The 26,682-nt window shown below is 47.5% G+C and overlaps 1 protein-coding gene across 15 annotated transcripts in view; it reads right to left on the bottom strand.

Moving 5' to 3' along the window:
* Positions 1 to 26,682, bottom strand: part of TSNARE1 (t-SNARE domain containing 1) — a 230,922-nt gene that overhangs the window by 161,311 nt on the left and 42,929 nt on the right. For 14 of the 15 annotated variants that reach the window (XR_007513240.1, XR_007513241.1, XM_049853648.1 and 11 more), the window contains 2 exons: positions 12,479 to 12,595; positions 18 to 170 (listed from right to left, as the gene is read on the bottom strand). Coding sequence is in view for 13 of the 15 variants with exons in the window: in XM_049853648.1 (XP_049709605.1) it covers positions 18 to 170; positions 12,479 to 12,566 (241 nt within the window). In the remaining 2 variants the exon portion in view is untranslated. The remainder of the gene's footprint in view (positions 1 to 17; positions 171 to 12,478; positions 12,596 to 26,682) is intronic. The other variant, XM_049853643.1, reaches the window with a different exon arrangement.

Below are 26,682 nucleotides of genomic sequence, written 5' to 3'. Positions count from 1 at the left end.
CACCCGAGGGGAAGTACCTCGCTTCCGGGCCAGCAGGCCTCTGGGCATGCCCACCGCTGGCCCCATGTGGCCTTCCCCATCCTTCCCCACACGGGCCTCCTGTGGGCTACGTTCTGGCGACGGGCAGGGGAAGTGGCGGATTCCATACTCCGTCCAACACTTAGCGCACTCTACGACAACAAGGACATCCACGATTACTCCCGCCAGCCACAGTGCGGCAGCACAGTCCCACAAGGGCAAGAGGGTCATGCCCGGGAAACCTCCCCCAGGAAGTCTGCCCTGGTTGCCTTGGCCCAGGAACGTCCCCTTCTCTGGCCCTGCCAGCACCGAGCTCAGAAGTTGAGATGTTTGGAACCTCTCTCTGAACTCAGCTGTCTTGAAAGGTTATCTTAATCAGGTGGCCCCCCGGCAGAGCCCCTCGAATGTGGTCTGCAGACCAGGTGGGTTGCGACAGGTGCTACCAGCCTGTGACAAACGAAGTGCAAAAACAGAGAATAAGGTTTTGGAGACTTTTACCGTGGTTCAAAACTTCCGCAGCATTCAAGCACATGATGGTTTTCCTGCACTTTAGGGAAGTCCTGTTCCATGCCGTATCTATGCCTCTCCACCGTGGCCGAGAGCTGTGGGGAGGTGCAGTCGGCCCCTTCACACTCCCCGCGTCCAGACGGCTCCCAGCGCAGGGTCGGGCTCAGGGAGAACGCTCTGCATTTTCACTCTGATATTTGTTTACTCAAAAACATTGTTGGGCACGTTTGTCTGAAATTCATCGATCCTAAGATTCACATTCTAGAAATATTTTAACATCTCTGGAACTGAGATGTGCTTTTCAGTTCATGGTACCTTAGCCTTGATCGTTCACGGTGTGTGCACAGAGGCCACAAAACACCCGTGTGCCTGTCCCTGGTCTGTGTGGCTCCTTTTCTCCGGGGTCCCTCCTACAAGAGATAGGAGGCGGTTTCAAAGAAGACAGGCTGCAGTGGGTGGTAGGTGATGCAGCAGATGCATTTTCTGGCCACGACAACAGCCTCTGCAGGGTCCCCAGCTGCCATGGCTGGCCCTGGGCTGTGATGCAGCTCTTTGGAGATGCCCTGTGTCTCAAAGCTGCCAGCTCCACATCCCCGCCTGAGAGACAGTACCCTGGTCAGCCTGTGCCCTGTGTCCTTCTGAGGGGAGACTGCAGCCAGCGCCATGGGCATAGAGGGACTGCCCCTTGGGGTGGGAGAGATCCCAGAAGGCCACCGTCCCTCCTTCCGGCTCCAGGCAGGGCTGCCCACACCACACAGGCACGCTGCTGGTTCCACCAACTAAGAGAGAGACCCTCACCTCTTGCTCACCCAGCAGCCTCCTGCTCCTGGAATTCGGACCACTCTCCTCTGAGCGCCAGGGGACAGGGCAGGACAGGAGCCGAGCTAAGCACATGTCCACAGAGCATCCAGAAGTTTCCTTCAGCACCTAGTACAGGCGCACGCCATGCTCGGGCAGGCAGGGCAGGGTCATGCAGCATAGAAGGCACTCGATGGCCAATCCCTCACTCGTTCCCTCGCTCACTCACTCACTCAGGGGCCGTCTCACTGGGGAAGCCCAGCACACGTGCCTGCAATGGCTCCGTCCTGGGCTGGGGTTTGCTCCACCGCTCCCCTAAGCTGGATCTTGACTCGTATCCAAGTCGCGTCTCATAAACCACCTGCCGCCAGCTCTGTCCATCACTCTGCTCGTATCCTCGGGGTCCAGAGGCATGGCTGGGCCTGGAGAGGGAACGTTCTGGAGTCCTGGTGTGGCTGGTGCTGCCATGTGCTCCTGCAAGTGGGGACAGCCTCTCCTCCATTCCAAGGCTGTTCCCAGGCTATTCCCCTCACCGACCACTGCTCCATCACAGCCAGGGTAGCATCTCACTGCTCTTTTCATGTCTGCGTTTCTGGTCTCCAGTGGGACTCGGAAGCCATCTACTCATCCCATCTGTTCAAGACCTAGCCTGTTATTATGGAGATTTGGGAGTTTCTTCCTATTTATTGGAGTTTCCATCCATAGATGGAAACCCTGGTAGCATAGTGGTTAAGAGCTATGGCTGCTAACCAAAAGGTCAGCAGTTCGAATCCACCAGGCACTCCGTGGAAACCGTATGGGGCAGTTCTACTCTGTCCTATAGGGTCGCTATGAGTCAGAATCGATTCGACGGCAACACGTTTGGTTTAGCTTGGTTTAATCTATGATGGTTAAAAAAAAGGAGCCCTGGTGGCAGAGTGGTTAAGAGCCCAGCTACTAAAGCCAAAAGGTCAGCGGTTTGAACCCACTAGCCGCTCCGTGGGAGAAAGATGTGGCAGTCTGTTCCTGTAAAGATTACAGCCTTGGAAACCCTCGGGGGCAGTTCTACTCTGTCCTATAGGGGCGCTGACTTGGAATGGACTCGACAGCAGTGAGTTCTATGTAGGTAACAACCCGACAGCTGGCTTTTGCTGCATCTGTTTATGATGGAGAGAGATCACAAAGTGAGGCTCCACACAGTTACCACGGGGTCGCCACGATGACCTGAGTTATACAAGGGAAACCACTGGGCCCACAGCAAACAAAAAAATGCTCAGTTGCTGAGTCGATTCCAACTCGCCGCGACCCTATGTGTGCAGAGTAGAACTGCTCCACAGGGTCCTCGAGGCTGTGCCCTTTCGGAAGCAGATCTCCAGGCCTGTCTTCGGAGGTGCCTCTGGGTGGGTTGGAACGGCCAGCCTTTTGGCTAGTTGTCTAGCATTCTGGTAGAAGTGGCCACTTCTGCACACGGTAGGTCTAACACTGATGGGGGTCTCTTCCAGGCCCACTGCCCTGCCCGGAAGGCCTTCCACAGCTCTTACCTGCCCCTAAGGCTCAGCCCCAGCCACTTCCCCAAGAAGCCTTCCCAGGTCAGCCAGGCAAGAGCCACCATGTTCTCTGGGGAGGCCTGGCTCTTACTTGACTCAGAATCTTGGGGGCATTTTGTGGTTTTATCTCATGTCCCCAGTGCAGCCTAACCTGAGGGTGGAGACAAGTTATAATCATCTCTGTGCACTGCTCGGTAAAGAGACACGGGACCAGAGTCCCAGCTGGCATCCCCGAAGCAGCCCCCAGTGTGAACACTGTTCAGGCAATCAGGAAAATAAAGGTCATCTTCTGACAGAAATGCAATTAAGTTAGAAATAACTCTTCAAAGACAACCAGAAAAAGACACGCATGTTTTGGAATTATAAAAATACTTCTAAATAACTCATGGCCAAGATGAAATCATAAGGAAAATTAGAAAACATTTAGAATTGAACAATCACAAATATACTATATATTAAAAATGTCTCATGTTCAACTAAAGTCGTGATTATGTGAAAATTTATCATCGTAAATGCTTTCATTAGAAGATAATAAAGCCTGGGTGTTAATAAGATAAGCATCCAAATTGGGAGTAAGAAAAATGAAAAGCATCGACTCAAAAGAGAAGGAGGAAAATAACAAAAATACGAGAAGAAATTAATCAAATTTAAAAGCCAACATATAATAGAAAAGATCAAGAAAACCAAGCCAGTTCTTTGCAAAAACTTTATAAAATTGCTAAGTCTCTGTCAATGTTGATTTTAAAAAATAAATAAAAATAAGGAAGCACAAATAGATAACATTAGGAAAAAAGGAATATGAGTCAGATATTGCCAACATTAACAACAATAAACCACGACCGCCACACAGCTAACCCTGACACAGCCCTGACTGTGAACCTGGCACAGTCTACATGTGTGCGCTCGTTCCGTCTTCACAGCAGCCCCGTGACACAGTCTGTTATCACCCACACATTCAGACGGTCACACACGCAGCTAGTAAGCGGCAGAGCAGGCCGGGATTGGAAACACAGCAGGCCAGTTTCCGAGCCCAGGCCCTTACTCGCTACACGGTACTGCCCCAGTGCCATACTTGACAATGGGAGGCTGTGGTGAACAATTTTATTCCAAATTTATTTTATTTTATTTTATTGACATTTAGATGAAAGAGAAACAGTTCCAGAAAAACGCAATGTAGCAAAACTGACTCAAGAAGAAATGGAGGCCTTGAATAGCTCTTTATACCTAGACAAACGGAACTGGAAGTCAAAAATTTTTCCACAAAGAAAACACCAGGCCCAGATAGTTTTATAGCAAAACTCCAAAACATTCAAGAAATACACAATTCCACGCTTCCACAAACTCACAGAGACACGGTCACCGCTTCCACGCCACTCTATTAGAGGCTTCAGCCAGCTCCGGACAGTAAGAAAATAAATAAAAGATGAAAAAATTGAAAAAGAAAAAACTGTCATAAGTCACAAATGATATTATCTATACAGAAAACTCAAAAGAATCTACAGAAAAAATATTACAAGTAATAAAGGCTTGGCAGAATGGCTGGATATAAAATCAGTGAACAAAAGTCGATTACGCTGTACAAGAAATAAACTCGTTTTCAAAAAATAAACTTCAAGAAAGGAAGAAAGTGCAGACGTGGGGAGCCCAGAGATCAGGAGACTTAAAAGGCAAACCAGCCAACGGCAACATGGGATCGTGTGTTTGCATCCTGATTCAAACAAGCAACTGTTAAAAAAAAAAAAGGTGACGTTTATGATGCAAGTGAAAATCTGCATGGCGGATATCTTTGTTGCTAAATTTCGGACACTATAGTGGTATTTCGGTTATGTTAAAAAGGAGTCTTCTGGTTCCTCAAAAGTCAAACACGGAATTGTCATATGACCCAGAAATCCCACTCCTCAGTTTATTCACAAAAATCAAACACAGAATTGTCATATGACCCAGAAATGCCACTCCTCGGTTTATTCACAAAAGTCTTGAAAGCAGAGACGTGAACAGACAGCTGAGCACCAGTGACCACCGTAGCACTAACCACGACAGCCAGAAGGCAGCTGACTGGACCAAGAGCATGTGGCACACACACCATGGAGTGTTAGTCAGCCATAAAGAGAAACGGAGTCCTGATACACACTACGACGTGGGTCAACCCTGAAAGCATCATGCTCAGCGAAATAAACCAGAAGAGAAGGACAAACACTGTATGACCCCATTGATATGAAATATCTGGACAGGCAAGCACAGAGGCCCAAGTTCATTAGTGGTTACCAGGGGCTGGGGGTGAGAGGCACGGGCAGTTATTGCTGATGAAATATTGAGCTTCTGCTTCAAAAAAAACCCGCTGTGGTCGAATCAATTCTGACTTATATTGACTGTATGGGACAGAACAGAACTGCCCCATAGGGCTCCAAGGAGTGGCTGGTGGATTGGAACTGCCAACCTTTTGGTTAGCAGCTGTGGCTCTTCACCACTGGGCCACCAGGGCTCCTGAGTTTCTGCTTAGGGGGACGGGGAACATTTGGACAAGGACAGTGGTGACGGCTGCACAGCACGGCAAGCGTAACTGCTGTCACTGAATGGTACGCACAAAACAAAAGCTGAAATGGCAAATGTTTCCTTATATCTATTAGAATAGAAAAAGAAAAATTACAAAAAAAAGGAGACCTTCTCTTTTAGAGATAAAACCAATTGCTGTCGAGATGCCCCGACTTACGGCGACCCCACGTGGGTCGGAGTAGCACTGTGCTCCGCAGGGTTTTCAACGGCTGATTCTCCTGAAGCAGACTGCCGGGACTTTCTCCCGAGGTGCTTCGAACCACCAGCCTTTTGGTTAGCAGCAAGGGCGCTAACTGCTGCCACCAGCCAGGGACTCCTTTTGGAGGCGCAGCCTGAATACTTGGAGATGAGATGACTGACGTCTGGTATCTACTTCACAACGACACCGAAGGCGGAGCAGCTGAGGGCACAAATGAGGCTGTGCTGGCCGCGAGCTGATGACGGACGGGGCTGCGCTGGGCTCATTACGTTCCTCTGTCTCTTTATGCACACAACTTAAATTTTCCATATTTAGAAAGTTAAAAAGTAAAATATTCAAAAATAAACAAAATTTCTAGGCTTTCTTTAAAAAAAAAATCAGAAACAAAAAACTATGTACATACACACCAGCAACAAACATTTGTAAACTGTAATATTCAGAACAGCACCGTTTATAATAGCAGCAAATCTTTTTTATTTTGTTAGAGAAGATGTAAGATCTTTATGGATAAAAATATAAAACTTTATTGAAACCGTTACAGAGGCCTCATAAACACAAAGACAACATGTGCGTGGACTGGAAGGCTTGGAACGAGAAGGATGCCGGCCCCCCTCACGTTAACCCAGTGGATACAGGGCAAATGCAACGGAAATCCCGTGGTGTGACAAGGCGATTCACAAATTTATGGTCAACAACCAAGGGCCAAAAATAGCTAAGACATTACCATAGAAAAACCAATGAGGGCCACTTGCCCTAAAAGATGTCAAGAATTATTATCAAGCCATCGTAATGAAGATGGAGCCTGGCACAGGACTAGAAAATTGACCAGAGAAACCTTTATCACAGGGCTGGCATTGCAGGTCTGCAGAAAAGGGACAGAATTTTCCATAAATAGTTCTGGGACAACTTATAATTCAAATAGAGAAAACTGAAATTAGAATTCCCATCACTCTACCTCACATGGTATATGAAAATCTGTTCCAGGTGAATTCAAGACTTAAATACGAAAAAAAAACATAAAATCGTTAGAGAAAAGTAAAGGATAACACAGTTGTAATTTTGTGGTAGAATTTATCCAACTAAACAGAAAAAGGCAAGTCGTAACAGAAATGATTGATAAATTCAAGCATTTTGTAACTAAGAACTTACGTTCATCACCACCCCCAACTCAGAGAGAATCTTTGCAACACATCGAACTCACAAGGGCATCATTATAGAATATACAAAGAAACCTTGCAAATTATAAGAACGAGACAAATCCAAAAGAAAAGTCAACAGAAGGAGATAACCATAGGAGAAACCCAAATGCCCGATAAACATACGCGGAGATGCGCAATCCCACTAGTTACCCAGAGGAAAAAAAGTACAAACAGGACGACGCCGTTTCATGCCCACCAGACCGGCCACAAAGAAAATGCCTGACAGGATGTGGTGCTGACAAGTAGGGCAAAGAGAAATCAGAAGTGCTGCTGGGCGGAGCAGGTGTTTCTCCTGAAGGTGGGAGTGCGCTGGCCTGGTTGCAGTGATCCCTTCCAGAGGTGGAAAAATTCAGCCACATCAATGACAAGAGCTGTGGGAGTGAGCACTGAGCAGGACCGCCGTGACGCGTGAAGCAGGACCCAGCCTAAGTGTCCCTCACACGGAGAGTAGGTGCAGGCCCTTGGTGCACGCACACCATAAAACATGGAGCCACAAGACAAGCAGAAGGGTTACAGTTCCACGCAGCCATGCCACAGCTGCCCAGCAAACTGCAGAACACCACAGACACCACAAGGAGCCCTGGTGGCACAGAAAGCACATGCACGCTGCAAACCAAAAGATCAGTGGTTCAAACCCACCCAGCGGCTCCGCAGGAGAAAGACCTGTCCGTCTGCTCCCCTAAAGATTACAGCCTAGAAAACTCTACGCAGGCAGTTTTACTCTATCACATGGGGTCGCTGAGTCGGAATCAACTCAATGGCACCCAACAACAAAGACAACCAATAGTATGATTCCTTACATAAAGCTCTCACACACACACACAACCCTCAACAGAGACTATTCAGGGACATAAACACATTGAAGTCAGGCTACGAAGGGGGCAGGGAAGTGATAAATCCACTGTTCAGGGAGAGGAGGAAAAGAGATGGGGCAGGGAAATGGTGGTGGTTACCTGGGTGTCTGAGTCAGTAACCCTTAAAATATGTATTACATACATACCCACTGCCGTCGAGTACCCATTCATGTATACACGCCCACGGACACATACATGTGTTAGTATTTGTGTACATATAGGTGCATATATGTATATGTTTACCCATGTGCGTGTGTGTATAAACGTGTATATATGTTTATATATGGATATGTATGCATATGTGTGTATATATGTGTATGTAGGTGTACATGTACATATACATATTTGTGGTTATACATATGTAAGAAAACCCAAACTAAACCTATTGCCATGGTGTTGATTCCAACTCATGGCAATTACTATAAATAATATATATATATAAAAAAAATATATATATATATATATATACACACTACTGTAATACACGTACTCATCTGTCAGTTTATCATACTGTGGAGGTTTGCATGTCGCTGTGATGCTGGAAAATATGCCAGCAGTATTTCAAATACCAACAGGATTACCCATGGTGGACATGTCCCAGCGGGGCTTGCAGACTACGGCAGACCAGGAAGAAAAACCTAGTGGGCGACCCACTTCTAAAACAACTGGCCAGTGAAATCGTTATAAATAGCAGCAAAACATTATCTGTAACAGTGCTGGAAGACGAGCCCCTCAGGCTGGAAGGCAAAAGACGACAAGGGAAGAGCTGTCTCCTCAAAGTAGAGTTGGCCTTAATGCCGTCGATGGAGTCAAGCTTTTGGGGCCTTCATCTGCTGATGTGGCACGACTCAAAATGAGAAGAAACAGCTGCAAACATCCGTTAATAATCGGAACGTAGAACGTACAAAGTACGAATCTAGGAAAACTGGAAGTTGTCAGACATGAAATAGAACACTCGAAGACAGATATCTTAGGCATTAGTGCTGAAATGGGCTGGTATTTGCCATTTTGAATCAGACAGTCATACTGTCTACTATGCTGCGATTGACAAACTGAAGAGGAATGGTGTCACATTCACTGTCCAAAAGAACATTTCAAGCTCTATCCTGAAGTACGATGCTGTCAATGATAGGATAATATCCACACACATACACAGAAGACCAGTTACCACGGCTATTATTCAAATTAACGCACCAACTACTAATGCCAAAGATGAAGAAACTGAAGATTCTTACCAGCTTCTGCAGTCTGAACTTGATCAACCCTGCAGACAAGATGCACTGGTGATTGGAATGTGAAAGGTGGAAACAAAGAAGAAGAAACAGCAGCTGGAAAACACGTACTTCGTGAAAAAAGGACGTCGGAGATCACATGATAGGCTTTTGCAAGAGCAATGACCTATTCACTGGAAATACCTTTATTCAACAACAAAAACAGCGACTACACACATGGACCTCAGCAGATGGAACACATAGGAATCAAACTGACTACATCTGTCGAAAGAAACAATGGAGAAGCTCATATCATCAGTCAGAACAAGGCCAGGGGCCAACTGAGGGATAGACCATCAACTGCTCACATGCAAGTTCAAGTTCAAGCTGAAGGAGATTAAAATAAGTCCACAAGAGCCAAAGTACAATATTGAGTATATCTCACCTGAATTTAGAGACCATCTCAAGAAGAAATTTGATGCGTTGAACACTAATGACAAAAGACCAGACAAGTTGTGGGATGACATCAAGGATATCATATATGAAGAGAGCAAAAGGCCATTAAAAAGACAGGAAAGAAAGAAAAGACCAAAATGAATGTCAGAAGAGACTCTGAAGCTTGCTCTTGAATGCACAATAGCTAAAGCAAATTGAAGAAATAATAAGTAAAAGAGCTGAACAGAAGATTTCAAAGGGTGGCTTGAAAAGACAAAGTATTATAATAACATGCACAAAGACCTGGAGATAGAAAACCAAAAGGAAGAACATGGTCAGCATTTCTCAAGCTGAAAGAAGTAAAAAAATTCAAGCCTCAAGTTTCAATATTGAAGGATTCCTTGGGGCAGTACTGAATGACACAGGAAGCATCAAAAGAAGATGGAAGGAATATAGAGTCACTGTACCAAAAAGGATTGGCTGATGTTCAACCATTTCCGGAGGCAGCATGTGATCAAGAACCAGTGGTACCGAAGGAAGAAGTCCAGGCTGCATTGAAGGCGTTGGCAAAAAACAAGGCTCCAGGAATTGACAAAATACCAACTGAAATGTTTCAACAAACAGATGCAGAACTGGAAGTGCTCACTCGTCCATGCCAAGAAATCTGGAAGACAGCTACCTGGCCAACTGACTGGGAGAGATACATATTTGTGGCCCATTCCAAAGAAAGGTGATCCAACCAAATGCAGAAATTATTAAACTATATCATTAATATCACATACAAGTAAAATTTCGCTGAAGATAATTCAAAAACGGTTGCAGCAATACATTGAAAGGGAACTGCCAGAAGTTCAGGCCGGATTCAGAAGAGGACGTGGAACCAGGGATATCATTGCTGATGTCAGATGGATCCTGGCTGAAAGCAGAGAATACCAGAAGGACGTTTACCTGTGTTTTATTGACTATGCAAAGGCACTCGGCTGTGTGGGTCAGAACAAATTATGGATAACATTGGGAAGAATGGAAATTCCAGTTGTGCTCAGAGGCAGTCATTCGAACAGAACAAGGGGATACTGCCTGGGTTAAAGTCAGGAAAGTGTGTGTCAAGGTTTTATCATTTCACCATATTTACTCAGTCTGTATGCTGAGCAAATAATCCAAGAAGCTGGACTATATGAAGAAGAACAGGGCATCAGGATTGGAGGAAGACTCATTAACAACCTGCGATACGCAGGTGACACAACCTTGTTTGCTGGAAGTGAAGAGAACTTGAAGCACTTGCTGATGAAGGTCAAAGACAAGAGCCTTCAATATGGATTACACATCAACATAAAACAGAAATCCTCACAGCGGGACCAATAAGCGACATCATGATAAACAGAAAAAAATATTGAAGTTGTCAAGGATTTTATTTTACTTGGATCCACAATCAACACCCATGGAAGCAGCAGTCAAGAAATCAAATGACACATTGCACTGGGTAAATCTGCAAAAAAAAAAACCTCTTTAGAGTGTTAAAGGGCAAAGATGTCACCTTGAGGGCTAAGTTGCACCTGACTCAAGCCATGGTATTTTCAATCACCTCGTATGCATGGGAAAGCTGGACAATGAATAAGGAAAGCCAAGGAAGAATCAGTGACTCTGAATTATGGTGCTGGCGAAGAATACTTAGTATACCGTGGACTGCCGGAAGAATGAACCAATCTGTCTTGGAAGATGTACAGCCAGAATGTTCCTTAGAAGTGAGGATGGCGGGCGAGACTGTGTCATGTACTTTGGACATGTTATCAGGAGGGACCAGTTCCTAGAGAAGGACATCATGCCTGATGAAGTAGAGCGTCAGCAAAAAATAGGAAGACCCTCAACGAGATGGATGGTCACAGTCCTGCAACAATGGGCTCAAACAAAGCAATGACTGTGAGGATGGCGCAGGATCAGGCAGTGTTTTGTTCTGTTGTACATAGGGTCGCTATGATTTGGAACCAACTTGATGGCACCTAACAATAAGGATATAACATATATACTACTATCTATACCCGTAGGAGCCCTGGTGGTATCCTTGTTAAGCACTCAACTGGTAAATGAAAGGTCAGGGGTTTGAACCCACCAGCTGCTCCAAGGGAGAAAGATGTGCAGGAAAAAAATGTGGTGACTCGTTTCCATAAAGGTTACAGCCTTGGAAGCCCTATGGGGCAGCTCTACCCTGTCCTACAGGGTTGCTGTGAGTGGACAACAGTGGGTATGCGTAATCGTCTTGGATCTACTCAGCACCCCAGGGAGTACAAGTCTAAATCATAAACAAGGCAGTGCCCACCGGCCCCACGGGAACCCCCGAGGCTGCACTTCGCACTAAAGCAAACGTGTGCCCGTGGCCTCTGGCCTCGCAGACCTGGCCAGCCTCCCCTCCACCCAGCTATGCTGTTTCCACCACCCAAGGTCCCCCCATGGCTGTCCCTTCCCTCATTTGTGCCCACTAAATGTCACTTCCCTCGGGGCCTGCCCTGTGCCCTCCTTCATTTCTCTGAAGCACTTAAATGAGATAGTTCCAGAAACATCTCCCCACAAACATGGCTCCTTAGAGCAAGGGTCTTCTGCTCTTTACCCTGAGCCCAGGCCTGGGGCACCCCTGCATGAGCCACCAGGGAGGAAGAAGGAGGGCGGCAGGGAGGACAGCAGGCAGCCATCCACAGCCTGCTGAGGACAGGGCAACCCTGGAGGATGATGCCGGCCCAGTGTTGAGGAGACAGGAGGGAAGGCATGGAGGGCAGCGTTTGGACAGCCACAGGGTAGAGGGCCTGCAGAGGGACATAGCTCAGCAAACGGGCAAGAAATGTCTAAGTGGGTCCCAGCCCAGCCCGAACAGCACAAGGGCCTCAGTTTCCTCCTGTGTCTTTGTGGAAAGTCATACCTGCTCCATGCCATCCTCAGAAACCCAACGAGACCCTCCATCCACCACGTAGCCATGGGCAGAGCACCCCTGAGCCCTGGCCTCTTGGAGCCCAACCCTTGGTCCAGTCCTTCCAGGCACTGAGCAGCCCACCCACGGACTGGCAGTCACTGGGGTCTCAGGACGTGTTTGTCAAAGGAACTGGTCCACCACCACCACCTCCAGCTCAACAAAGACCCCACCTGCAGCCAAGCCTCCCTCCACCCCCCAAAGCTGCACCGCTGTCATTACCTAGGGGCTGATACCCTTGTCTCGAGGGACCCCCAAATGGGCCACGGCTCCCCAGGCCCCCACCGCCGGCAATGGATCCATAGGACATCTTCTTTCAGCAGGCAGCCTCCTCAGGAGCTGGAGAGGACACAGAAACGGGGGGGAGGGGGTTACAGCTCAGGCTGGGCACTCAGGCCTCTGTGCCCACCCCAGACCCAGAGCCCGGCCCCACCACACCCTTCCCAGGGACTCTGTGCCATGACTCAGCTCAACTGGGCTCCCACCAGCCCTGAGTCAGCGAGACCCCCGCATCCCTCCTACTGCCCTTTTGTTCTACCCACTCGGGCATGGGGATGCTGAGACCCCAGGCTGCAGGCACCCACCAAGGGAGACCCTGCAAGGACCACCACTGGGGAGACCCCACAAGCACCCCACTGAGAGGAGCCACCCACAGGCACCTCACCAATGGGAGGCCCCCCCAGTTATCCCACCAATGGAAGTCCCCCCAGACACCCCACCAAGGAGAGCCCCCCACACACACCTCACCAAGGGGCGACCCCCACAGGCACTTCACCAAGGGCAGCCCCTCGCATGCATCTCAATAAGAGGTATCCCCCGCAGGTATCTCACCAACCAGAGCCCTCTGCAGGCACTCCACCAAAGGGAGCCCCACAGACACACTCCTCCACAACAGCCCACCACAATGCCAGGGGCCTTAGGACTCCTGTTCACAGAGAGACCAGCAAGGCCCAGACACAGAGGGACTGGCCCAGGCCACAGGGGGCCAGATGGCTGTCCAGTCCTGAGGCTGCTGCCCCACCAGGCCTGGCCCAGGCCTGGCCACAGGGGGCCACACCGCTGTCCAGTCCTGAGGCTGCCGCCCCACCAGCACTGGCCGGACCCTGGCCAGGCACTTGACCTGCACAAACAACAGGAACCCACCCAAATCCAAGGCAGGAGTCATCACCTGTTTTAAAGATGGGAAACCGAGGCTTTGAGAGGTGAGGAAACTCTGCCAAGTCCTGCTTTGTGATCAGAACAGGGCCTGGGGAGATGGGAGGCTGGTCCACGGAGTTCACACTGGCGCTGGCGTCCACAAGGGCGGCACACACAGTGTGAACCCACCTCTGAGTCTCTGAGGTCTCCGGGACTGTGTGCAAGGGTGGCCAAAAGGATGCAGTCACAGCAGGACTGCTGGGCAGAAGGAATGGGTGCCGAGAGGGGGAGGCGGAGGGCTGGCCTGACCTCCAGGGCCCCATGTGGTCCCCCGCTCAGGGCCACATCGGCTCCCTGACCCCACTCTCCCCTGAAACGCAAGGCTGGGTGGCTCTGGGTGCTGAGTTCTGGAACCTGTGCTGCGCTGGGGAACTTCCAGAGACTCCAAGAGGAAGCGCGCCCTGTGGGGGGCAGGTGGAGGCCCAGGCTCTCAGGCAGCGCCCACCCTGGGCCAAGCTCAGAAGGAGAGGGGCCTAGGGAGTAAGAGGAATGCAACTAAGCGGGAGGGCAGAGAACAGATCATTACAGGGCCTGGGGCCTCTGAGGGGGCCAGGCAGGCAGAGAGCAGGCAGGCACTGAGCAAGATGGGAGGGGGCGGAAGCTGGCAGCAGGGCCAGGCTAGGGATGACAGTGGAAGCTAACCATCAGTGGTGCCCAAGAATGACCCCAAGCCCCAGGACTGCCTGAATAAGGCCAGACAGAGGGCCAAGGGGACAATGCCCGCCTGCCTACCCACTCACAGGAGGCCCCTGCCGAGAGGCTTCCGGGAACACCAGCATGGCTGGCGCCGGGGCCGTCCCCCTGCCTGAGGGGAGCCGTCTGCCCTCTGGGCTCAGATCCTGTTTACCGGGCACTGGAGGAAGCAGCGGTGCCAGAAAACGCCCACTGCAGCCTGTTGCTGCCCCAAACAAAGCACCAGCCTGGAGGAGAAAGGCCAGCCAGCAGGACGCCACGGGGCTGCCCTGCTCCAAGCCCAGCCAGTGAGTGGGGCAGGGCTGGGTCCCCATCCCAGGAGCCCCCAGGCAGGCTGCCCTGGGCCAGAGCTCTCAAATCCCCAACAGCCGGGGCTCCCAGAGGACAGGTGGCCCTCACAGCAGATGATGAGCCATGTTCACCAGACTGGGCTCCCACTGAGCTGAGGGGCCCCGAAGGGTGAGAGCAGGTGGGGAGGGGGTTCCACAAAGACTCTGCTAGACAAGTTGGGCGTCAATGAATGGGATCGAGGATGAGCAGAGGGGATATGCCCAGGTCAACCGTGAGTCTGCCCACCATGTGGACAGCCTGTTGGGGTGCCCTGCCCGCCCAGCCCGGCTCACACAAGATGGAGAGGAGACCCGCTCAACTCTCCAAGCAGACTGCCTTCTGAGTGATGGGGAGTACCGGTCCCCAAAGCTGGTCCTAGGGGAGAACACTGCTTTGAAACTGCAAGGTCAAAGAGGAGGAAATTAATGAGACCCCCAATCCCGCCCAGCTGGAGCTGCCAGCCTGCTCTTAGCAAGTTTCCCTGCTTGAAGTCCTTCCTAGGGGCTAACTGGCACCCTTCCCGCTGCACCCCCCACCCTGTTCCTGATCAGCCTTCAGAGATTAGTCACACCCCATGTCTCTCTGTCCACACCCCGAGCTGGGGCAAGTGTTAAAAGGACGAGCACAGGACTGAAATGTCAGATACGTCAACCCTGGCTCTGGGGTCCGGGGAAGGGAGCTAGGGTCCCACTGCTCCGGAATTCTGTCCTCTGTGACAGGAGGAGCAGAGAGGGCAGGGGCCATGGCACTTGCCTGATGCTGATTTCTGGTGGTGTGGTGCCTAGTCATGTGGTACAGGCTGCCCGGTGACCACTGCCCAGAAAGCGTCAAGCACAGAGGTCAGCAAACGACACCCCACCTTGGAGTTGTGAGGGTCTGTGTGCGCTGTGATGGGTGTGTCAGAGGGATGGACAGTGGGAGAGGAGGGAGCAGCCAGGCGGGGCAGGAGGAGAGTCATGGCTGCGCTCCCACGCTCGGTCTGCCGGCTGGCAGCACCGCAAGGCTCACATGCCCAGCGCTGCCGGGGGCACACAGCAGACACAGCCCTGCGGCTCTGCCCAACCCTACACCATGCACCAGCTGCCACCACCAGCCACAGCCCCTCCAAGGAGGCAGGCAGCCTAGGCCATATTGCTTCGAGACCTCAGCAGCTGCCCACAGAGGACAGGGTTGGGAGGCAACCAGGAGATGCCCACGTTGTTCCAGGTGGATGTGGCTGCCAGGCTGCCTGCTCAGCCAAGGGCCAGCGGGCTCATCGTGTCTGCCTGGGAAGGCTTCGGGCAGGACTAATGCCATCTGGACCGCCTATCTTCCACTCGTCCCTGCCGCAGGCATCACCAATACGGCACCAACCTCACGGATGTGTCCCTAGTGGTCGCTGTGGAAGCCAAGCCAACTTTGGGACTGCAAGGTGAAGACCAGGATGTCACCATGAGGCTAGGCCACACCCCAGAATGGGCCTGAGTCTGGTCACAACCAGTGCCATGTTGAGCGTTACATTGAAAAAACTTCTAGGGCCTGTTTTGGGGCCAGAGGGTGCCTGGGATGACGGCTGGGGTCTCCCATGGGCACAGGCCAAGGAGCCTGTGCTGGGTATTTCCCAAGCTAGCTCCAACCTCGGTGTTTAAGATGAGGAAACCACCACAAGCAAGGAAAAGCAGCTTAGAAAAGTCACAGACACAGGCAGGGCCTAGACCAAGGCCACCAATTCCCCCAGGCCTGGAGGGCTGTCAGCCTGCCCCTGGCTCCCATGCTCACAGGACCCCTCCTTGGTGCTGCATCATGTGTGGGATCTCACGGGTGCCCTCACGCTGGTCTCCCCGTTAGACCATGAGCTCCACAAGGGGACCAGCTCTTGTCCATCCTGTAAGGCCCACGTGTACATTCACTCATTCATCTACAGCATGGTGGTGCTTGATTCAAAATCAGCGGTGCCAGCAAAACGTCAGGGCTTTTAAGGTGCACAGGTAGCTATAGATGTCAACGCGTGTGGGTACATACAGAGTCACATACACACACTTACACAGGCTTGTATGCGTATGACACACATCTGTTTCCTAATTTTATCCACTGAGAGAGCCTAGAAGCTACGACACCACCATAGCAATGCACAACCTACCACACAGAGCCACAAAAGGACTTAAGGCTCCTTAGACGAATGGCTGATTCCTAGGCCGGGGCAGGAAAAGTGAAAGACAAGCCTGGAATGTCTTGTTCTGGAAGAAAGTAAAGACGTGCTCAGAGAAAGGAGGGGACACCACAAAGCACAGAGGAGCCAACTTGCAAAGCTTCCTACTGGCAAAATCTGGGACAGCGTGTGCATGAAAATAGCAAATGATAGTAAAGGACTACAACCCACTGAATAAAACAAAAATGCATGCAACCACACTGTTATAAACGAACTGTTGGTGTTAGGTGCCATCAAGTTGGTTCCAACTCATAGCGGCCCTATGTCAACAGAATGAAACACTGCCCGCTCCTGCGCCATCCTCACAATCATTGTTATGCTTAAGCCCACTGCTGCAGCCACTGTTGTCAATTCATCTCATTGAGGGTCTTCCTCGTTTTTGCTGACCCTCTACCAAGCATGATGTCATTTTCCAGGGACTGATCCCTCCTGACAACATGTCCAAAGTATGTGAGACATAGTCTTGCCATCCTTGCTTCTAAGGAGCATTCTGGCTGTACCTCTTCTAAGACAGATTTGTTCGTTCTTTTGGCAGTCCATGGTATATTCAATATTCTTCGCCAACACCACAATTCAAAGGCGTCAATTCTTCTTCGGTCTTATTCATCGTCCAGCTTTCACATGCATAGGTGGCAACTGAAAACGCTATGGCTTCAGTCAGGTGCACCTTAGTCTTCAAGGTGACATCTTTGCTTTTCCACACTTTAAAGAGGTCTTTTGCAGCAGATTTACCCAATGCAAATGAATAAGTAGAAAAAAGAGGGAGAGAGAAAGCTTTTCCTCACGGTAGAAAGCCAACTAACTAATGTGGAAGGAATGATGGAACCAGCAACCATCAGGCCAACAGCTGATTCTGCGGACATTCAGAAAGCCCAGAGGAGCTAAAGCTAGTGGGTGAAAGTGTGGTCAGAAACAGGATATTTATATAGTTTCAATGTATCTCCCCTGTTACAGGGTGAATGGTGTCCCACTGAAAAGATGTGTTGAAGGCCTAACCTATGAATATGACCCTGCTTGGAAACAGGGTTTTTGAAGATGTTATCCGTTAGGCTAACAGGAGGTTATATAGGAGTAGGGTAGATCATAATCCTGTATGAATGATGTCCTTATAAACGAAGAGACACAGAGACAGGGAGAGGAAGGATACCATGTGACAACAAAATAATTCAAAAGTACAAGGGCAAGCAAAGAAGGATTGCCAGAAGCCACCAGAGGCTGAGACAGAGATGGAACAGAGTCTGTCCCAGAGTCCTCAGAAGGAATCAACACAGTTGGCACCCTGACATCACACTCAGCCCCAGAACTGTGAGACAATAAACTTCTGTTCTTTAAAGCCACCCAGTGGTTTGTACCTTGTTACAGCAGCTGTAGGCGACTAATACCTCCCCCAAGGTACTTATTTAATTAAAAAGGGAAAAATAACCGCCTTACAGAGGAAAAGAGACACCATTTTATCCCAGGATCTAGCACGTCGTCATCAGCAACAGGACAAGCCAGCATCATGTGCCACCTGACAGGACACACTGAGAGGGACACACCATCACTGCTGTGGTCTTCCTGCCAGAAGTATATGACCAGGATAAACACTACAGAATAAAAGGGCTGCAACCTCCGTAAACGCCGATGTCGTAAAACAAAGGCAGGCTGAGGAACTGCTCCGGTTACAGGAGGTTAAAACGAGCGTCATCACCAAAACCAACACGTGATCTGCAATTTCCTTTTGCTAAAAAGGATATAAGGTGCATTGGCAGCTCAGTGGTAGAATTCTCGCCTTCAACACAGGAACCCGGGTTCGATTCCTGGCCAATGCCCTTCACGTGCAGCCACCACTCATCTGTCAGTGGAGGTTTGCGTGTGGCTATGATGCTGAACAGCTTTCAGACTAAAACAGACTGGGAAGAAAGGCCTGGGGAAAGACTTCTGAAAATCAGCCAGTGAAAACCCTACGCATCACAACGGTTCAATCCGCAACTGATCACGGGGATGATGCAAGACCAGGCAGCATTTGATTCCATTGTGCATGGGGTCGCCATGAGTCAGGAGCCAACTCGACAGCAGCTGACGACAACAACAGAAAGGATATTATTAGGGTAATTCACTAAATATGAATAAGATCTTTGGACAACAGGATCATGTCAATGTCGATTTTCTGCTTTGGGTAATTATACTCTGGCTGTGTAAGACAATACGTATTTGTGGGTCTAGGATCGTGATGCCTGCAACTCACTGTCATGTACACATACATACAGAGAGAGGAGCACAGAGCAAACACGGTGAAAAGTTAACCTGTGGGAAACTTAGATAAAAGGTATGAAGAAATTCTTTGTGATAACCCGGAAACTTTTCCTTACATCTAAAATTCTATTCAAAAGGTCTTAAAATTAAAAACAAAATACAAACTCATCAGATACTTAAAAAAAATTCTAGGAATAAGCTTAAGAAAGAGACACAAGATAAGTACACTGAAAAGTACATTATCAAAAGAAAATAAAAAAGATTTAAAGGAATGGAGGAACACCCCATGTTGGCAGGCTGACTGGAACACTCAATACCACTAGGATATTAATTAGCCCCAAACTGATTTATAGATTCATTGCAGTTCCAATCAAAATCTCGCCAGGTTTTCTTCTGAAGGGAAATGGACAAGTGGGTTTTAAAGTTCATATGAAAACAAAAAGAATCTATAAAAGCCAAGGCAATACTGAAGAAGAAAATCAAAGACTCACACAAGACCTAGTGCAAAGTTACTGTAATTAAGATTCTATGGTACTGGCACTGAGATAGACACACACTTAAAATACCTTCTAAAAGTATGAAGTCTCTCCCAATTTAAAAACAATCTATTAAACAACTCTTGAAGGAAAAGGAAAAATTAAAAACTAAAGTTAAGGAATTTCTAAAAGACAATAAGGACAATAAGCACGCCACATGTAAGGATCTATGAGATACACTTAAAGCAGTGATCAGAGGAAAATTCCTAAACCTGAACATTTTTATGAATGAAAAGTGAAAACAAATGAACTAACTTCTTAGCTCAAAAGGCTAAAAACACAACAACAAAATAATTCAAAAGTACACAAAGAAGGAATTAATATAAGTAAAAGCAAGAATTAATGAGAAAGACAATTTGGCGCTTGCTTAAAAAGCTGGAAATAGAAGTACCACACGATCCAGCAATCCCACTCTTTGGAATATATCCTAGAGAAATAAGAGCGGTCACACAAATAGATATACACACATCCATGTTCACTGCAGCTCTGTTCACAATAGCAAAAAGACAGAGAACAAGGTAGGTGCCCATCAACGGACGAATGGATAAACAATTTATGGTATATTCACACAACCGAATACTACACAATGATAATTTTCAAAAGCCAAATATTCTCAATACTCCACATATTATTCCAGAGGATTAAAAATGAAGGAAAACTTCCTGATTCTTTTTATGAAACATGTACAACATTGGTACTAAAATCTGTTAAACACAGTTTAAAAAAGAGAAAATTGCAAACCAATATTAGTTATGAACATTGGGGCAAAAATACTCAACAAAATATTAACGAAATCCAAACTCCCATTTATTTACTTACTCTAGGACTGCAAGGCCAGGTCAACATTATGAAATGCATTAACATAACACACCACGTTGATGCATCTGAGGGAAAAAGCTTATGAGTATCTATCTCCATAAAAGATGTTAAAAATGCCTTCCTCAAATCCCACACCCATTCCTGATGAAAATATTCAAGACCCTTCCTTAAAACGATAAAATATATACCCTTTACATTCTTAATGGAGAGAGGCTGAAAACATTCCCCTTGAGATCAGGAACAAGACAAGTACACCCTTTATCACCACTCCTATTTAACATTGTGCTGGAAGTCCTAGCTAGAGCAATAAGGCAAGAAACAGAAATAAAGGGAGTCTAAATCGGTAATGAAAAAGTGACACTGTCCCTATTTGCAGATGATCTGATACTATACATAGAAAGCCCAAAAGACTCCATGAGAAAACTACTGGAACTAATAGAAATATTCAGCAGAGTAGCATAATACAAGATAAACATACAAAAATCAGTTGGATTCTTATACACCAATAAAGAGAATGATGAAAAGGAAATCAGGAAAACAATACCATTTACAACAGCCCCTAAAAAGATAAAATTATTGGGAAAAAATTTAACCAGGTGTCATGGACTGAATTGTGTCCCCCCCAAAAAATATGTATCAACTTGTTTAGGCCATGATTCCCAGTATTATGTGGTTGTCCTCCATTTTGTGATTGTAATTTTATGTTGAAAGGGTTAGTGAGGGATTGCAACACCACTCTCACTCAGGTCACTTCTCTGATCCAAGGTAAAGGGAGTTTCCCTAGGGTGTGGCCTATACCACCTTTTATCTCTCAAGAGGTGAAAGAAAAGGGAAGCAAGCAGAGTTGGGGACCTCATACCACCAAGAAAGCAGCACCAGGAGCAGAGCACATCCCTGGGACCTGGGGTCCCTGTGCCTGAGAAGCTCCTCGACCAGGGGAAGATTGAGGACAAGGACCTTCCTCCAGAGCCAATAGAGACAGAAAGCCTTCCCCTGGAGCCAACACCATGGATTTGGACTTGTAACCTACTAGACTGTGAGAAAATAAATTTCTCTTTGTTAGAGCCATCCACTAGTGGTATTTCTGTTATGGCGGCACTAGATGACTAAGACACCAGGGATATAAAAGACCTACACAAAGAAAACTACAAAATACTACTACAAGAAACCAAAAGAAATCTACATAAATGGAAAACATACTATGCTCATGGATAGGTAGGCTCAACATTGTGAAAATGACAGTTCTACCCAAAGTGATTTACAAATACAATGCAATACCAATCCAAATACCAACAACATTCTTTAAAGACTTATCATTAACTTTATATGGAAAGAGAAGAAGCCCTGGCTAAGTAAAAAAGTAAAGCACTATTGAAAAAGAAGAATAAAGTAGGAGGACTTGCACTACCTGACCTCAGAACCTACTATACAGCTACAGTAGTCAAAACAGCCTGGTACTGGTGCAATGACAGATACATTGACCAGTGGAACAGAATTGAGAACCCAGATGTAAATCCATTCACCTATGGTCACCTGATCTTCAACAGGGGCCCAAAGTCCATCAAATGGGGAAAAGGCAGTCTTTTTAACAAATGGTGCTGACAAAACTGGATGTCCATCTACAAAAAAATGAAACAGGACCCATACCTCACACCATATACAAAAACTAACTCAAAATGGATTGAAGACCTAAATATATAGCCAAAAACCATGGCATTCATTGAAGAAAAAATAAGATCAACGCTAGAGGCCCTCATACACGGTATTAACAGGATTCATACCACAACCCGCAGCACATAAGCTCCAGAGGATAAGCTAGATAACTGGGATCTCCTAAAAATTAAACATTTATGCTTATGAAAAGACTTCACCAAAAGTAAAAAGAGGACCTACAGACTGGGAAAAAAAAAATTGGCTATTAGAAATCAGACAAAGGTCTAATCTCTAAAATCTACGAGAAAATCCAACATCTCTACAACAAAAAAACAAATAATCCAATTTAAAAATAGGCAAAACAAATGAACAGACACTTCACCAAAGAAGACATTCAAGCAGTGGACAGATACATGAGGAGCTGCTCACGATCTCTAGCCATCAGAGAAATGCAAATCAAAACTGACATGAGATACCATCTCACCCTGGCATTACTGGCATAAAGCAATAAAACAGGAAATAACAAACACTGGAGAGGCCGTGGGGAGATTGGAACCCTTATGCACCGCTGGTGGGAATGCAAAATGGTACAACCATTTTGGAAAATGATATGGCGCTCCCTTAGAAAGCTAGAAATAGATATATCGTATGATCCGGCAATCCCACTCCTAGGAATACATCCTAGAGAAATGAGTCGTCCCATGGATAGATATGTGTACACCCATGTTCACTGCAGCATTGTTTACAATAGCAAAAAGATGGAAACAACCTCAATGCCCACCGACGGATGAATAGATGAACAAACCGTGGTACATGCACACAATGGAGTATTACCCAACGATAAAGCACAACGATGAATCTGTGAAGCATCTCATAACATGGAGGAATCTGGAGGGCATTATGCTGAGTGAAATAAGTCAATCACTAAAGGACAAATATTGTATGAGACCACCAATGTAAAAACCCATGAAAAGGTTTACATACAAAAAGGAACAACCTTTGATGGTTACAAAGGGAGGGGAGGAGCAGGGGTGGAAAAACTTAATAGATAAGTGGAAACTTTGGTGAAGGGTAAGACAGTACACAATACTGGGGAAGCCAGCACAACCTGTACAAGGAAGGTCATGGAAGCTCCACAGACTCATCTAAACTCCTTGAAGGACCACATTGCTGGGCCGAGGGCCATGGGGACCATGGTCTCAGGAAACATCTAGCTCAACTGGCGTAACGTAGTTTACAAAGAATATGTTCTACTTCTATTTTGGGGAGTAGAGTCTGGGGGTCTTAAAAGCCTGAGTGGCTGTCTTAGTCATCTAGTGCCTTTGTAACAGAAATACCACAAGTGGATGTAAGACAGGGAGCAAAGGCCCTGAGATCGGAGGGTGCCTGTTTGAGAAATAGGGAAGAGACTGCTGTGGTCAGAGGAGAAACAAGTAAAAGACAAATAGACTATACTATCAGAGAGGTAATGGGGGTTGAGTGTAGAACCTAGACACTTAGTAAGACAGAGAACAGAGAGGCCCCCAAATCTGCAAACAAAATAACAAGAAATGGGCCAGGGCACAGAAACAAACCCATTCCCCAGAAGAATGGGGCAGGGTATCTAAAAATAGCCCACAAACTCCTTTAAAGTTGCCTTTCAGAAGCAGCTGGAAAAGACCAGACCCAGGGACACGCACAGAACATCCACCTGTGACCGCTGTGTGACCTTCCACCAGGAGCAGTGAGGGGCTACAGCCCCAGCCGGGGAATCGAACCCAGGGAGCGAGAGACTGCGCAGGCGCGACACCCCATAACAAGTCCTGCTACGAATCCCAGAGGCCTCCAGGACAGGAGCCATCTTGGAAAGCTGCTACACACGCACCTTAGGTAACATACCCCTGCCTGTGTCTATGAATAAACATGAATCTTTTCCCACCCAAGAACCTTTAAAAACTCGGGCCCATCTTTTGTTCTGTGAGATGAGGGTATGTGTTGCTCTAGGCCCTCGTCGTCTCCACCGTTCAATAAAGCTTTGCTCACGTGGAAAACTACGTGCCTTACCTGCTCATTCTTGACCAGTTAGAGGCAAGAACCTTATTCTGGTAACAGATGGTTTTAACAAAGAGAAATTTATTTCCTCATAATAAAGTAGGCTAAAAGTCCAAATTCAGGGTGTCAGCTCTAGGGGAAGCCTTTCTCTCACTGTCGGTCTTCTCGTCAGTCTTCCCTGGACTAAGAGCCTCTTCATGCAGGGACCCCAGGTCCAAAGGACACGCTCTGTTCCCAGAACTGCTTTCTTGGTGGTATGAGGTCCCCCTGTCTCTCTGCTCACTTTTTTTATATCTCAAGAGATTGCCTCAGATACAATCCAATCCTGTAGATTGAGTCTTGCCTCACTAACACAACTGGCACCTATCCTCCCTCATTAACATCATAGAGCCAGGGTTTACAACATTAGGAAAATCACACAATACCTGGAATCCTGGCTCAGCCCAACTGATACACATATTTTTCGGGGGACACAATCCAGTCCATGACATTCCACCCTTTGGCCCCCAAAAAATCACATCCTTGCAACATGCAAAACATATTCACCCCATCATACCAGAGCAAAAGTCTTAACTCAAAGTGCAAAATCTAAAAATTCATCTTCATCTGTGAAATCCAGAACACAAGTTACTTGTTTCCAAAGGTATGATGGCAGAACAGGCACAAGCTAGACATTTCCATTCCAAATGGGAGAAGCTGGAAGAAAAGGGATAACAGGCACCAAGCAAGTCAGCAGAACACATTACTTGAGCCCTCGAAGCTTTGAAAATAATTCTCTGTTCTCTGAGACAATTTACACAATGGCCCTGCCCTTCAGACTCTAGATATTGGCCACACTCTCCGGATTCTGAATAGAGGACCCACGGCCCTGGGCTTCAGCTCTGCCTTCCAGGCCCAATGGGACAGCAACTCTGCTCCCTCAGCTTTGGGCGCACCATTCTCCTAGTCCACGTGAGTGGCAACTCCACCCTTGGAAACACCAGAGGCCTTGGCTCCACCCTTTGAAACCTCTGAGGTCATGGCCATACCTTTTGAGACTGAAGCAGCCTGTGTTCTTTGTGTCTTCAGCTTCTGTTTCCTGGGTTCTTGGCCTCTGGGCATGCCTCCTGCCTCACACCTGACACCTGCCCTGCGGGGGCAAGTGTTCCAAAGCTCTGTAGCTCCACCGATAAGGGCCTGGAGGCACTCCACTCCACCAGGAAGCTCCTGAGCACGGGTACTCAGCTCTCTTGCTCTGTGGGTCGATTCCAGCACTGTCTCACGCTGGTTTCCTGGTTCTGCTGCTATTGGTTCTCTGCTGCTGCCACTTCTCTGCCACTGCAGGTTCTCTGCTGCTGCTGGTTCTCTATCCATTCACAGTTTCAAAACCACTTCCACATTTTATGTATCTGTTAGAGCAGCACCCACTCTCGGGTGCCAAATTCTGTCTTAGTCATCCAGTGCTGCTGTAACAGAAATACCCCAAGTGGATGGTTTTAACAGAGAGAAATTTATTTCCTCACATTAAAGTAGGCTAGAAGTCCAAATTCAGGGTGTCAGTTCTAGGGGAAGCCTTTCTCTTACTGTCGGTCTTTTCTTCAATCTTCGCCCGGACTAGAAGCTTCTTCGTGCAGGGACCCCAGGTCCAGAGGACACGCTCTGCTCCCAGAACTGCTTTCTTGGTGGTATGAGGTCCCCCCGTCTCTCTGCTCACTTCTTTTGTATCTCAAGAGATTGCCTCAGATACAATCCAATCTTGTAGATTGAGTCCTGCCTCATTTACACAACTGCCGCTCATCCTCCCTCATTAACATCTTAGAGGCAGGATTTACAACATACAGGAAAATCACACAATACCGGGAATCATGGTCCAGCCAAATTTATACACACAAATTTTCAGGGGACATAATTCAATCCATGACAGCAGCCACCTAGGATACTCCACTGGTCTCACCCCTTCGGGAACAAGGAAAAATGAAGAAAACTAAACATACAAGGGAAAGATTAGTCCAAAGGACTAATGGACCACATCTACCATGGCCTCCACCGGAGTGAGTCTAGTACAACTAGATGGTGCCTGGCTACCACCACTGACTGCTCTGACAGAGATCACAATAGAGGGTCTTGGACAGAGCTGGAGAAAAGTGTAGAACAAAATTCTAATTCAAAAAGAAAGACCAGACTTGCTGGCGGGACAGAGACTGGAGAAACCCTGAGAGTATGGCCCCCAGACACCCTTTCAGCTCATTAAGGAGATCACTCCTGAGATTCACCTTTCAGCCAAAAATTGAACAGGCCCAGGGAATAAAACAAGACTAAAGGGGTGCACCAGCCCTGGGGCAGGGTATGGAAGACAAGAGGGAATAGGAGGGAATAGGGAACCCAGGGTTAAGAAGGGAGAGTGTTGACATGTCGTGGGGTTATTAACCAACTGTCACAGAACAATATGAGTACTAACCTTTTGATGAGAAACTAGTTTGTTCTGTAAACCTTCATCTAAAGCACAATAAAAATAAAAGAATTTCCAAAAATATCTATACATATACACACACACCCTTTAGTCCTAAAATGAGCACCTTATTTAATGGGAAAACATTAAAAGCAGGTCCCAAATATCAAGAACAAGGAAAGAGTGCCTGCTGTCTCTAATCTCATTCAACATTGTACTGGAGGTACAATGCAGTTAGACAAAAGAGATCAGTTAAAGGCTTAAGAAATAAATTTAACCCTATTCACAAATGATACGACGGTATACTTGGAATACC

The sequence above is a fragment of the Elephas maximus genome, chromosome 15 (genome assembly GCF_024166365.1).
Source record: "Elephas maximus indicus isolate mEleMax1 chromosome 15, mEleMax1 primary haplotype, whole genome shotgun sequence".
In the NCBI taxonomy this organism is placed as follows: domain Eukaryota; kingdom Metazoa; phylum Chordata; class Mammalia; order Proboscidea; family Elephantidae; genus Elephas; species Elephas maximus.
This window is presented reverse-complemented; position numbering and strand designations above follow the sequence as displayed.